Source organism: Apodemus sylvaticus, chromosome 6, assembly GCF_947179515.1.
Source record: "Apodemus sylvaticus chromosome 6, mApoSyl1.1, whole genome shotgun sequence".
Lineage (NCBI taxonomy): Eukaryota > Metazoa > Chordata > Mammalia > Rodentia > Muridae > Apodemus > Apodemus sylvaticus.
The window spans coordinates 120,938,274-120,952,796 of NC_067477.1; the positions used below are offsets into that span (position 1 = coordinate 120,938,274).

General features: G+C 41.5%; 1 protein-coding gene across 7 annotated transcripts in view; it reads left to right on the plus strand.

Annotated features, from left to right (window-relative positions):
* The window catches only part of Ltbp1 (latent transforming growth factor beta binding protein 1), a 397,974-nt gene that overhangs the window by 241,434 nt on the left and 142,017 nt on the right, over positions 1-14,523 (plus strand). For all 7 annotated transcript variants that reach the window (XM_052186373.1, XM_052186374.1, XM_052186375.1 and 4 more), the window contains 2 exons: positions 8,343-8,445; positions 11,664-11,735. In XM_052186373.1, coding sequence (XP_052042333.1) covers positions 8,343-8,445; positions 11,664-11,735 — 175 coding nt within the window. The remainder of the gene's footprint in view (positions 1-8,342; positions 8,446-11,663; positions 11,736-14,523) is intronic.

Genomic DNA, 14,523 nt, shown 5'->3' on the forward strand with positions numbered 1-14,523 from the left:
TTCTCTACTGAGCCATCCTCCAGGCCCCAAATTATGCCTTTTAAAGGGTTTTTATTTTTCTTTCTATTGATTAGCTATCCATACCACTGTCTCTACTGTTCCTTAAAATATGCCAGTTTTTTTCCTTTTTTTATTTTTTATTAGATATATTCTTTATTTACATTTCAAATGATTTCCCCTTTCCTAGTTCCATTTCCACTGGAAATATTCCCATAAGCCATTTCCCTTCCCCCTGTTCCCCAATCAACCCTCTTCTGCTTCCCTGTCCTGGTATACCCCTATGCTGCAGCATCGAGCCTTCCCAGGACCAAGGGTCTCTCCTCCTCTAATCCAACAAGGCCATCCTCTGCTGCCTATGTCTCTGGAGCCATGGGTAACGCCATGCTTACCATCTGGTTGATGGTTTTGTCCCTGGGAGCTCTGAGTGTACTGAGTAGCTCCTATCATTGTTCCTCCTATGGTGCTGCAAACCCCTTCAGCTCCTTGGGTCCTTTCTCTAGCTCCCCCATTGAGGACCATGCACTCAGTCCAATGGCTGACTGAGAGTGTCCCCCTCTGTATTTGTCATGCACCAGCAGAGCCTCCCAGGTGACAGTTATATCAGGCTCTGGTCAGCAAGTACTTGTGGGCATCGATAATAGTGTCTGGGTTTTGTAACTGTGTATGGGATGGATCATTAGGTGGAGTAGTCTCTGGATGGTCTTTCCCTCAGACTCTGCTCCACACTTTGTATCTCCTGTGGGTATTTTGTTCCCCCTTCTAAGAAGGACCAGAGTATCCATACTTTGTTCTTCCTTCTTCTTGGGCATCATTTGATATGTGAATTATGTCTTGGATATTTCAAGCTTCTAGGCTAATATCCACTTATCAGTGAGTGCATACCATGTGTGTTCTTTTGTGATTGAGTTACTTCACTCAGGATGATATTTTCTGGTTCCATCCATTTGCTAAGAATTTCATGAATTCATTGTTTTTAATAGCTGAGTAGCATTCCATTATGTAAATATACCACTTTTTCTGTATTCATTCCTCCGTTGAAAGACATCTGGGTTCTTTCCAGCTTCTGGAAAATTATAAATAGGGCTGCTATGAACATAGTGGAGCATGTGTCCTTATTACATGCTGGAGAATACTCTGGGTATATATGCCCAGGAGTAGTATAGCAGGATCCTCCGGTAGTATTATGCATAGTTTTCTGAGGAACTGCCAGGGTTTTTTTTTTTTTAATAGAAGCAATACAAAACTCATTTGGCATCGGGAAAGGGCCAGTGTGGCAAGTTCCTTGTCTCCCAGTTAATTTTTAGATCTAACTAGAAGTTGAAGCCCTAACTGGGAACATTCTCCAGAGCTCAGCACCCCTGCTCTCTACCTCTCTGCTCCCTGTTTGTTCAGGCCCAGCAGCCTTGCTCCATGCTTACCCTCTCCTCCCATAGTTGATGTTTGAACCTTTGCATTATGAGAACTCTTCCATCCCCCTGGAGTCTTTTTCTCCAATCCATTGAGTTATTTCCTTGTTTCAGCTCTTGCTGAGCCCAGACCTGTGTGTATACTTTTGCAAGAGTTACAATGAATCAGATTTCTCTTTTTCTCCTGGGTTTTCCCTCAGTGTAATGCCTGAAGTACTTTTAAAACTTTGCATTACTTTAATGTTTTAAATTTATTTTCTCCCTTGGCTAAATGATGTGTTTTCTTTATGAGAAAGTGTCTTTTTTGTCTAACTTCAAATACTTCATTATAAATGGTTCTTGATAACAAGAGCAAGATAATTACATACATGTGATAAGGATAATTTTAAGCACATTTCTGCATTGTAATTTTTAAATGTATCAACTAGTGAGACTAAACATTTGGTCCTTGTCATTTTACTGTCCTCATGGGGTGACCCTTTTCTCTTAGTTAGGGTCTTATTTCTGTGAATAGATGTCATGGCCTCAGCAACTCTTGTAAATCAAAACATTTAATTGGCGCTTGCTTCTAGATTCAGAGGGCTAGTCCATTATTAACAGTAGGAAAGACAGTAGCATGCAGGCAACCATGGTGGTGGAGAAGGAGCTGAGAATTCTACATCTGGATTGGCAGGCAACAGGAAGAAAGAGTGGCCCTGGGCATTTCAGATATCAAAGGGACACACTCTGACAAGGTCTCACCTATGCCAACAAGAACACACCTCCTAATAGTGCCACTCCCTCTGGATCCATGAGACACATATTCATTCAGAGTACCACACTTTGTTGTAGTGAAGTGTCTGAACAATTTTAACAGGAGCCTTTGCAGAGCCTGTAAGATGGCTGGCCCTTTAATCCTGGTTGTAGTTTTACCCGAGCTGAAGGACAAATTAATGATATCTGGGACTCAACCTGCATTCTGCTCACCAAAGTGTAGTATGGGATATCCCAACGGGCTCTGATCCCACAGATGCTTAGGCATTCACCAGTGACTTGCACTACACTGTGAGGTCAGGGTTGTTGTTCTAGTGTCTCATTTCTGGTCCAGAGAGGCAGGACAATCTGAGGGATACCCCAATGCCAGTGAGAAAGCTGGCATCTAGTGGCCTTCAACAGCGCTTCTCTCCTTCCTTGACTCCTGGGCTTCCCATCTCCAGGACTTGACACAGTGAAACAAACATTCTTGGAATGAGGGTCAGTTTTAATGTGAAATGTCATAAAACCAGGCTCTAATGTCTATAACAGCCTTTCCCAGTCATCATGCGTCTCTGGAACAACTCTAGTAGTGAATGTTTTCATTGTCAAAAATGATAAAAGTGAAACATGATTAAATGTTAATGATAAGCTCAGGTTGCCAGATGGTGAGTCTTGGATGTTGGTTCCACTCCTGGATTTGTGAGGATCTAAAGGGGAACATTCTCACAACTGCACTTCAGTAGCAAACTTCTATGGTTTTACCTCAAAAGTAAGGTAGAGGTCTGAAGATGTATAGTTTCAAGCAGGTAAAAAAGACTTTAAGTACATTTCTCATATCAGTCAATTATTGATAATTAGCTACACAATTAAAGGCCTTTATCCTATTTATCCTATTATACCATTATTTACAATTATTTTACATTGTGAAATAATTATACTCTTGGCATTGCCAAGTCAAATAGCAACATGTTCTAACTCCTCAGAAAACTCCCATAACCTTCAATGCTAATGAAAGGACACTTAAACCCTATGGATTGTGCCAACAGTCCGAGATTCTTAGTGACCTGACCTTCTGACATATGAACCCCATAAAGATAAGTAGAGAAGGAAAGTCTAAATTTATTTTCACCATTCAGTTTTCCAGATGCCAAGATCCAGTGGAACTGTTAGCTTTCCCCTCTTTTGTCTTGCTTCCATAAGTCTAGTAGGAAAAGTTTAGAGCTGGTGAAGACTCCAGGGATGAAGCAGAAACAGACAAAGGAGGGGACTAAGATGCATCCACCAGACCTGGCCCCATTATAAACTTTGGACAGCAGTATTTGAACTTGACTCTATTCTGCACTAGTCTGTATTTTCTAAACAGAGTCATGTAACCTAGCAGCACATACTGACCTCAGACTCTTAAACCTGGAAGAAACCGTGGGGGTCATTTGCTTTGCATTCTGGGCATTCCTGAGAAATGACCCACCAGGCTCAGCTCCCACCGCCACCCATTAGGTAGGAACATTTACAGCGAAAGATTGTTAATGTTGGGAGATGAGGCCTCTCTGCCTGTGATTTGGGGTCTTCAGGTCTGCCAAAACTCTTCAGCACACAATAGGCTTGCTTGCTGTATCTCAACATTACCATCTTGTCCACAAATAGGCTTCTCTCTGCTCCATCCTCCAGCTGGTCTTCAGAGAATGGTTGCCTGAACACTCTGCTTGCTCTTTCCTGGTTGGATCCTATAGTGGGAAATAATTAAAATGTAGTACCACCCTGCCAGGCCTCTGCTCCAAGTCCTGGCATGTCTCTCTTTCCTGCCCAGCACCCACTCCTTCCAAGTATCCGGCAAAGCATGACTCTTAAACTTGAATAGTTAATCAAATATATTTATGTATATGAAACTCCCAATTACATAAAACCAATTTGCAATGATAAGATCTTACCCCAATATTTCTAACCTCTCAGCACACCAGAAATACATCTAACAACATCTGGATCTGGGTATCTCCCCTTCTGCTCCCTCATGCAGTTCCCAGGCTCCCTCTCTCTCCGCCCCTCCTTCTCTTAGCACCTTCTCCCCTCTCCCCTCCAATCACTGGCCTCTCAGTGCCTCAATGTGAATGGATAGGAAATATCTTGCATCATTCTACATTTGATGAACCAACGTAGGGCATATTTCCACTAGAAACCTGAGATTATTAGTCTAAAAGTTAGAGTTTTTTATTTTTGTTTGTTTGTTTTTGTTGTTGTTATTGAGTAACTTAAGAGCGCCAAAATCAGGTCATGTGACTCAAGCCTGCCATATTGAAACAAAGCAAAGACTGTGGATACTGAGGACCCCTAGTGGGGAAAATAGGTCTTAACTGGATACTCAAATTCTAACGTTGGCGCCCTGGGAATTCTAGGTTTGAATCCTGCTTTTACTAGCTGCTTATAAGCTGGTATTTTGCCCTGCCCTGGTTGGATCCTAGCAGACATTAGTGCTGAAGGTTATGGGAGCTTTCTGAGGAGCTAGAATTGTCTGGCTTGGTAAAGTACAGACGTATGAATTTTTGATAGTCTTTCTCTGAGTATGTGGATAATGATTCCATGGGAGGAAGTCTATTTGTGTTTCCACTTGTAAAACCCACCTTGATCCCTGAATACAAATGGGGCTAGGGACATCTATGCCCCCATGAGTATATCTTGCTGAGAAGGAGAATCCCCCTAGTCTTAGAGCAGAGCATCCCAACCTCATTCCATGATTAGTTATTCTCTTCACTGTGGCCTTTCAGTGCGCAAGAGACGCCCTTTGGCCTAAACCTACTGCCACCACTCTGATTATTTTCAACTATACTCAGATAAGACTTGTAGCATGCAGTGGACTTGGGAAAAAGCTTTGAGTGTGGCCTCAGAGGTCTTTCACATCATGCTTCTTGCTACACACTGAAGCCTCTTTATAAATAAACAGCTGATGGGACGGACCGGTAGAAAACTTTGTACCTTATAACCATGACTTCACCCCTCAGAGCTCATTCCTACGCTGTGTAGACCCAGTTTCAGGATACATACCCAGTGCTGTGGTACCACCTACGCATCCCATTTATTCCATCAATTTGGATGGCTTGTGCTGCTCTTGGCCGTAGACCTGCAAAAACAAAGCCATGGGATAAAGCAGCTTGGATTGTGTAATGAAAACCTTGTACCTTTCTGGAGGCCCAGGAGAGGGAAATGATTTATTTTTGCCCTACCAAATAAAACATTCTAGGAATCCAAGGTGAAAATTGGATTTTAACTGCTACTAACATTTTGAGCATATAAAATCGGCAAGTGTTGAGTGCTTTGCCTGATTAAGAGAAGAGCCCAGAGTCTGGTACAAGAATGAGCTGTGTGTAAAGTGGTTGGTGTCGCAAATAAACCCAACCAGTTTATGAAACTAGGAGCGAATGTTAAACAGATGTTGGCAGCTAGGATTCAGCAATGGAGACCTCTGTGTTTTTGTTTGTCGTGTGTCTTATACCTGAGTCACTGTCCCCTTTCCTTTCCAGCTTCTAATCTTCATGCTTTGGGTTTGAGTTGTCTGTGTCTAAGCTCAAGGAGTCTGGGGAACAATCTTGATTCAAGTAGTTTGTCTTCACCTTGATTCTTTCTCTTCCTTTAGAGTGTGTGTGTGTGTGTGTGTGTGTGTGTGTACACTAAGCATGCATGTTTGCCTCCTCCTTTAGCCCTGGTACAGATCCAGCTCTGGGATGGGATATTCCCATTCAGCACTTAGCGCTCATGGCTATAAAGATCCGCCATGCCACAGGCTTTCCTTTTGGGGCACTGATGTGTAACAGTCACATACACAATGTTTGTCCAACCTCTTTGCTTTCCTCCTTCTTTCAAAAAAAGTATGCCTATTTCTTTCTACCTTCGGAGTAACACCCAAGGTGTCATGGATGTGATGACCTAGGCCTTGCTCATTTACTATAGGACTCTATTATACAAAGTTTTAGGTTCTTCTCAAAACTTGGGCCAACTCAAAATGTCTTCAGTACTCACTTTTATTGGTCCTATAAATACATTTCTTGTTGATTGTGGTACTTTTAAGTGGACAGTTTGACTAAGCAGCTTGATTCACAGAAGACTCACAGTGCACTCCAATATGCTCATGCACCCTGCTCCCTGGATGGTCACATCTGGAACAAGTAACTTTCGGATGATTATGAAGATGATGACTGATGATGACAATAACAATGATAATAATGATAAACGATAGTTATAGTAGCGATAGCTTTCTTAGCAATTATATGTGTCAGGTATAATACTCAGAATTGTACATAGATTTTTACCTTTCAAGTTCATGACCGTGTAGAAAGATGTGATTATCTATTCCATGTTATGCGTAAAAAAGTTCACCTGTGTGAGTATGAGCCTAGAACCACAATTCGTACCCAGTCCTCTGGGTCTCAATCACTGTTTTAAACACGATCATGTACTGCTTTTAGAAAGCATATAATGCTTGTGCAAATTATTAAAATTTTTAAAACTTCATAAAGGCCAAGGATGTCAGCAGTGGGCTGTGTCTGGTGTGAGTCTCCTTTGATGTGTACACCGTTACTAGAGCCTTACTCGGAATGAAGCATGCCTGCACCCAGCATGGGGAAACCCTGTCTATAGACAGTTGCCAGTTGTGTCTCTGCCTTGTTGTCCTTCTCAGGAGGGCTGTTGTCCTTGACCTTCTCTCTTCATGTACTGCCCTCCTAGCCTGGGGCCTCTATGCTAGCTTCAGATAGCTTTCCCCATAGTAGTTGTTCCACTTTGCACGACTGGACATTTGTTATGTGTCCTATCTGGGGATGTAAGGATAACAAGTCATTAATTCCTATGCATTGGACCGACACTGGTAGCAGCGGACTTGTGTAGAGTCATCTTTGAAGGAAAGGAATCAAGAGCTGAGGAGCCAGAGCTGCACCTCATGGCTGAAATAAAGTTTGAGGAAAGTAAAAAAAAAAAAAGATAGCATTTTTTTTTCCAGAGAGAGAACACAGCATTCAAAAAGGCACGAGGTGTGCAGACAATAAAGGATCCTTTGCCAAGTCTGAATAGATGCTCAGAGGTAGAAGACAACAAGCTACTGCCTGAAGTGGGGCAAGAGAGGTCTTCTGTAGCCTGCCAGGGGACAACGACAATGCTGCTGGAAGTCATTAGTCAGTAGAGTAATGCTATCAGATTCGTTTTAGAAAAGACGACTCTGGGAACCCTTTGAGGATTTTCTTTTTCCTGGAAAAACAGAGGAACTCCTTAGATGTTCTACATATGTCCACAAGTCAGAGACGTGGAGTGTGAGCTTATCCTGTACAGCTGGGAAGTAAGAGTCAAGTGAGTGCCATGGCCCATCTGGTCCTTGGATGGTCTTGTAAGATAGGATCTATTTTCTAGATAATTCTAAGTAAGTTCAGTGCTAAGCCTTAGTGTCGTGTGATCTTCTATGGTTGGCATGGCATCTCACCTGACCTTAACCTGTGACAGTATTGAGCCGTAGTTCTGAGGATATCCGGTCTGACTACTCAGGCTGTTCTTGCTTCAACTTGCCAGCCCCTTTCTAGCTTGGCTGATATCCCTGCAGCATTAGTCTCTGACAGAGCTGATCTGGCTCAGCCTATAGTCATTTACTGTATTGTCCTGTGTTGGCCTGTCCCTGCTTGGCCCTCTGTAGGTTCTGTGATTCCCTCCTTGTCTACTTCATAGCTGATTCTGCAGTTTTATGGCTACACATTTCAGTCCAGTGCACATAGCCATCTTTGCATCCCAGTTCACAGAACATTATTACAAATGCTCAATAATCGCACAACAGAGGAGCAATGAGAAAACAAGCCGATGAAGGGATGTTTGGGCGAGCGATTGCTGTGGGGGAACCGCGAACGCTGACATATCTCCCCAGGTGAGGGAGCAGGGTGCAGGCAAGGAAAGTCCCGGCAAGTGGTAAAACCCAGAAGTCTCTGTGCGCCATTGCTTCGGATTTTCTAAGACTTTAAAAGTACAAAAGAGTTCATATATGGACACACGCTCCTGGGCTCCGGTGTCTATTGATTCTGTCCTAGTATTTGGCCTCAAAGTTTTATAGCCATTCCTTCGTTCTGTAATTGCATGGTATCGAGGGAACTGTTTGTAAAGTGACTGTGAAGCTCCCCAGCTCTGGGGCTGTGGGTATCCTGCACTCAGTTAACCTCCTCCTTTCACACCTCATTGCAGTGTGGCAAAGCACTCCCTGGCCTTTCAAAGCAAGAGGACTGCTGTGGGACAGTGGGGACCTCCTGGGGCTTTAACAAATGCCAGAAATGCCCCAAGAAGCAATGTAAGTGACATCTCATTCCTCTGCAGTTAATGGAACATACATCTTTTCTTACTGTGACTCTTAATCACGAGTCTCTTAGACCTTCAAAGAAATCATTGGCTGCATTCCAGAACATAGTGCTACAACCTGCGATCCTAGACATTGCAAGTCCATTAAAACCTTGATACCAGCTCTTCCTCCTGGTCCACCTCCTCCTCTTCTTCCTCCTTCTCCTATTCTTCTTATTCTCCTCCTCCTTTTCCTCCTCCTCCTTTCCCTCCTCCTCCTTTTCTTCTTCCTTCTCTTCCTTCTCCTCTGTCTTCTCAAACAGTTACCAGTCACCTTCTGCAGTTCAATTACTTATGTAGGGAATGCACTGTGAAGAATTGGTGAGAAAAAAATCAGCTTTTCAGACCCTAGGGAATAGGGAGTAGATGGCTAGTAAGATGTGAACAAGTGTTTCAAACCCTATAAAAAGTCAGCGCAGTTACTATTCATTAGGTCAGATTCCTTAAATGAAAATGTTGTCTGTCTCCACAACCTAGGCTAAACATTTCATTATGCTGCAGATGTCTTCCTTCATGGAAAAGAAGCTCAGAAGGGGGAATTGACTGCTTACTGATCTGTGAAAAAGGAATGCGTAATTATAGAACCTAATACGTTGCCCCTTTTTCTTAACACTGCTTTTTACTGCCCTGGTCAGTCCCTAGTGACTGCAGCGCCAGTGTGCTGTGATTTGCTCTCAGAAACTGTTATTTGAATAAATCCAGGTTTACACCATTCCATCACCCTCTTCTCTACAATAGATGGTAGCTTTACCTTTGAATGTAGCATTAACTCTGACAGATTTCAAAGGAAAACATCTTAGAAATGCAGTACTAACTTGTTTCAGGTTAAGTTTTCTTAAACTTCTGTGCATTCCACCGCCCCCCCCCCCGCCCCCCAAAAGTGACTTTTTTTATTTCTCAGTCGTCAGTCTTTGACTCATAAAGCTGAAGACTTTTATAATTGTCTCTCCCCCTCTTCTTAGAAGAGGCATCTCATTTGCTATAGTCACATGATTTTTATTTACTCATCTTAAGAATTATTGACTGGATTGATACTCTTACTTGTCTTTTAAACCTTTGAAAGTGTATTTGTTTTATATGTCTGAGTGTTTTGCTTGCTTATTTGTGTATACCTCCTTTGTGCTCGGTCCCCACAGTGTTCAGAAGAAGGTGTCAAATCCCCTGGAAGTAGAGTTGTGCATGGTGTGAGCCACCATGTAGGCGATAGAAACTGAACGACAAGTGCTTTTAACTCCCAAGCCATCTCTCCAGCTTCTCACTTGTCTTTTAAATCTTTTTGTACGACCTAAAAAACTACCTCTCTTTTTAAAACTACTCTCCCAGCATGGTAATTTACTGTAAACTACCTCCTCCTTTTTCTGTCATTTGGATTCCTAGTTTCTTAAACATACAGGGTCTCTGATAACCTGAAGTATTCATTATATTCACTGACACTACTCTTAGCGATTGTTAGAAGACTCATTTACAAAAATTCCTGCTAAAGTTTGTGAACATTAGTTCTTCATTAAAGAGAGAAAAAAAATCCCACGAGATCCTCCGTAGTGAAAGAATGTCTCACATGGATTTTCCAAGAGGGCCAATGATGGTTAGCAGGATGGATTTCCACAAGGCAGGCTGGTCGAATGATAATGATCCTGCCTTACTTAAAGACCTGTTTACCTAAATTATTTTGGTTATCTGACTGAAGGGATCTCTGGGATACATTTGGAATTATTTAAAGAACATGGTGTTTTAGAGTTGGGGTGACACAAACTTGACTGCCCCCACTGTCATTCCTGTTGATTCTGATGAGTCATTAACCAGGAATCTGCATCTAAATGGCTAAAAACACACTGCCATCTGCTCTGGGAGCCGTGTACCATTCATTTGCCGTGTGTCTAATCATGTTGTGGTAGTGAGATGTTTCCCTCTGTTAGGTTTAAGGATGAGGGTGAGAGAAGATCCTGTAGCTTGGGTTCTGGTCTGCTTAACACTTTTCCCTTCTTCCCCTTTGTGTTTGTTTGTTTGTTTTTGTTTTTTCTATTTGCTTACTTCTTCATGTCTTTTCTCCATCTTCGCTCTTTCTATTTTTTCTCTTTTCTAATTCCCAAAGGAGCCAAGAGTGACAGAGTTAGGAGTTAAGGGGTTCATATCATTTCTCCCAGTTCCTAAGGCTGTTCCTGACCTCCAGCCCTTTGTGTCTAGCATTGCATCATCTGGGCTCGAACCCACTGCTTTGCATGGTGTTATTAGTCCACAGTTCAGTGTTGATGATGACTTCAGCTGAATGGGAAAACACAAAGTTGCTCTTTGTAACAAAACGTTTGTGGAAAGAAGACCATGGCTCATTCGACATATGAATTGAAGAGATGGCTTTGGTTTCAGAGCGGTAGGAATGAGGAATGATGTGAACTCTAACATCTTGGCGTTTCCTGTGCTTGTACTGTCTAAATTGACTCGTCACCGACAAAGCACACTCAAGGTCACATTCTTCTTTAGATCTTTCCTTCCCTTGTTTGGCATGGCTTTCTAAATTGTATTCATACTGGAAGAGAGCAGACGTCCCTTGGCTACTAGATATGATGCTTGGGGTTCCATGACCTTGTTTTGTTTGTACTTCGTTTTGTTTTTCTTCAAATAGTTCAAACTTCAACTTTCAAGTGGCTTTCATTTAATGAAGTTTTTGTTTAGCCACATACAAAAACTTTTCATTGTTGATACATATATTTTTTGCTATTGAAAACTCAACTTTAAGTCTGTAAATTATTTCATTAACTAGTTTATCATCTGTTAGCAACATGCTTAGTGCGAACAAGTCAATTGCCTTCTCACAGTTTTAGAAGAAAATTAGCATAGAATCCTAAGCAGAGGGAAACACTGAGAGGTTATCTGGTCTCTGTAGGGGAATGTATCTTATGATAGGAATATTTAATCACTAATTGGAAGGTAATACAAAGCAGTCTTGCAATTCAGTTAATACAGTCAGGATTTGCTGGCAACTTCCTAGGATTACAGCTATTGCAAAATAGGAAGTATACTGAGAACAAGCATGAGGTTGGAACTCTCTACTAGTACTGATAGCTTATAAAACATCAATCTATTGGTCCGGTAAAGGGCACCTCATCTAGCAGTTTCAGGTCACAAGAACTTAAATCATAACAAATAACTTTCCCCCTCCCCCTCCATTTACAGCCTATCATGGATATACCCAAATGATGGAATGCCTACAAGGATATAAACGGGTTAACAACACCTTTTGTCAAGGTAAGGCTTTTGGAATTTACTGCTGTGAACTCCATGGGTCGAATGCTCGAGTTATTTTGCCACATGATGCTCCTGGGCCCAGGCTGTGACAATTACATGGTGGATAGACAACTTCCCGTTCTTTCCAGGTGGCTAAGGGCATACTGATCTGTGATTGATAAAGTTTCTCCTTACTCTTTAAAGCTACTGGAACTCTTACCATTTCTTAACTTGTGGCAAAACCCTGCAGGAACGTGGCTAGCACTGAGCAAACCCAGGTCCCCACATTGGTTATGTCATATGGGTACATGGGCACCTGCATCTGTGCCTACTTAGCCATGGTACATCCCTGCTGGCCTATCATCTACGACAGAGTTCCCTTTTCTCCTCCCATGAGTATTTTGCTACCCATCTCAGATTTTGTAAGAACTAAATACCGACATGAACAGGTGTCCCCTAGGCATCCAGAAAAGCCAGAGAGTTAAATATGAGCTGCCCTGAGTACTCTTGCTTCATTTTCTTTGCATAGCTGGGGAGCTGTACATACTGGGAAAACCTCATAATTTATCAAGTCTTGGGCCTATACATGAAGAATCTCAAGCCGCTCTGAGAAGTTAGGTGTCTTCTGTGTGGCTGGGTAGAGCTGAAAGCATATCTCAATTTGACCAGTGCCTACTTCAGTTACTAATATCATCAAATTTTCATTTAGTTACTCAGCGGGGCCACTGCCAAGAGTCCTCAGACAGCACTAGGATTTCTTCATACTTAGTCTGGAAATTACTTCTTTATATCGTGTTCTAAGAATTTACTTCAAAGTTTCCCTGTTTTCAATGGCTTCCAATGAGAGCCTAGCTTTACTGATTCATGAACTCGGATCCCAGAGCTCATTACATATTAAAAAAATAGCATGAATGAAGAAATGATTTATTTATTGTTGATAAGAGCTATTATGGTTTATTTTTAACTAGGACAAGCACTGATGGCTTAGGAATAAAACTAAGATTTTTTTTGTAGTGATTCTTCATAAATTCTGTGTCTAAACTCTAAGCACAGTCAGTGTTCAGAACTTTATAAAGTGGTAAACAAATGATCAATTTTCTTGTTTCTTTCTCTTCTTCATTTTTTCACTGTGTAGCCCTGGCTAGCTTAGAACCCTGTAAGGAACAGGCTGACCTCAAACTTGAATTTTCTTAATGATTAATTAATTGTATTCTAACATCTGTTTATTTCACCCCAGTCATTTCTCTAGAACAATGTGTTTATTCGGCAATCTCTGTTAGTCCTTCAAATATGTTTGTGAAGTAAATAATACTATGTATATATTGCAAATGGCTACATTGAGGTTCATAGAGGTCAGGTATCTTGTTCAGTATAGGCTAAGCATCAAACCAAGTGGAGTGAAGCTAGTGACAACCATGCTTTACACGTTCTGTGTATGGAGTGAGAGTTAACCCTTCCTATGAGGTGCTACTTTAGTAGCTTGCTTTTTCATTCAGTCTTCAAATGGGCCAGTGAGATCTAGAAATGATTAATCTCAATTAGAAATTGATACAGAAAACATAAAGAATCAAGAGCTTTTTGAACAGTTAGATGATTAACAATAAAGAACCCAGCCTCCATTACACTCTTCAGCCACCTGCCTGACTACATGCATGATGGCCACAGTATGAGGTTTATACTTATTTACAAAGTCTTCCTAATATATACTAGCTAATTAAAACAGAAAGTCTGCTGTCTGATGTGAGAGTTTATAAAGGGCAAGGCCATTAGTTTGGTTCTGTTTAATTAAAAAAAAAGATTATTACATATGTCTTTCTTCTATTTGATTCAAGATGTGCAATGGTTTCATATTATAAACTACATTTGTATTTGGTAACACACACTCACATGTGTGCACGGGCATGTACGCCTGTGCATGTGCACACACAAACACACAAACACACAAACTCCCGGGTTAGGAGAATGCAGGCTGGGAACAGTGGCATATGACTCTAATCCCAGCACTCGGGAGAAAGAGGCAGAAGGATGAGTTCTAAGATGTACTGGGCTATACTCAAAGATCCTGTCTGGGGAGAGGGGGGGTAGTAGAGGCAAAACTTTGCAAGTCATTGTTTTAAAAGACTGGAAAAATTTTCCAGAAGATGCTTGTGGATCTTGTATTCTCCTCTGTTTGGTATGGCTGGGTGATCTTTAGCAAGTGTGGTTCATGCTGAGGGAATCTTCTGGTGGTTGGTTCGTAACACCACATCCTGGCTCATGTCGGTCTCTGGAGGAGGTCTGCAAAGCAGCATTATGTTTTCTGGCAAGGTTTCTGGATTGAAGTATCACAGAACATTCTATTTTGTGGTGCCTCAGGAAGGCACTGCTAAATTACACGACAGAGAAGTTTGACTCATGAAACAATATGATTTCATTCAGCATAATCTATTGTAATTGCTATTGAGAGCAAGGCTTAATTTCCCTCCCTTTGTGACATTATTAGTTGGCAAAATGAAACAGAACTTTCTCGAATTACGTATGTACACTTAGGTTTCCTAGAGCCTTGAAGCTCTTTGATTTCGTTATCCCCAACAGAAATTCAAAAGGAACCCATTAAGCATCTAATTACGTGTGCTTTCCACATTGTTCTTGAAGTCTCCAGTCTTCTCTGTTTACAAAGCACATTTAAAATTAAAGTGATTAATAACTAGAATTACATTATTTCCTTCAACAAAGTGAATTCATGTCCCAAAGCATCTTTTACCAACGTGCACTGAAAACAAAGCGCCAACTGTGAGGACATTAATTTGAGAAGCTTTCAAATCATTGC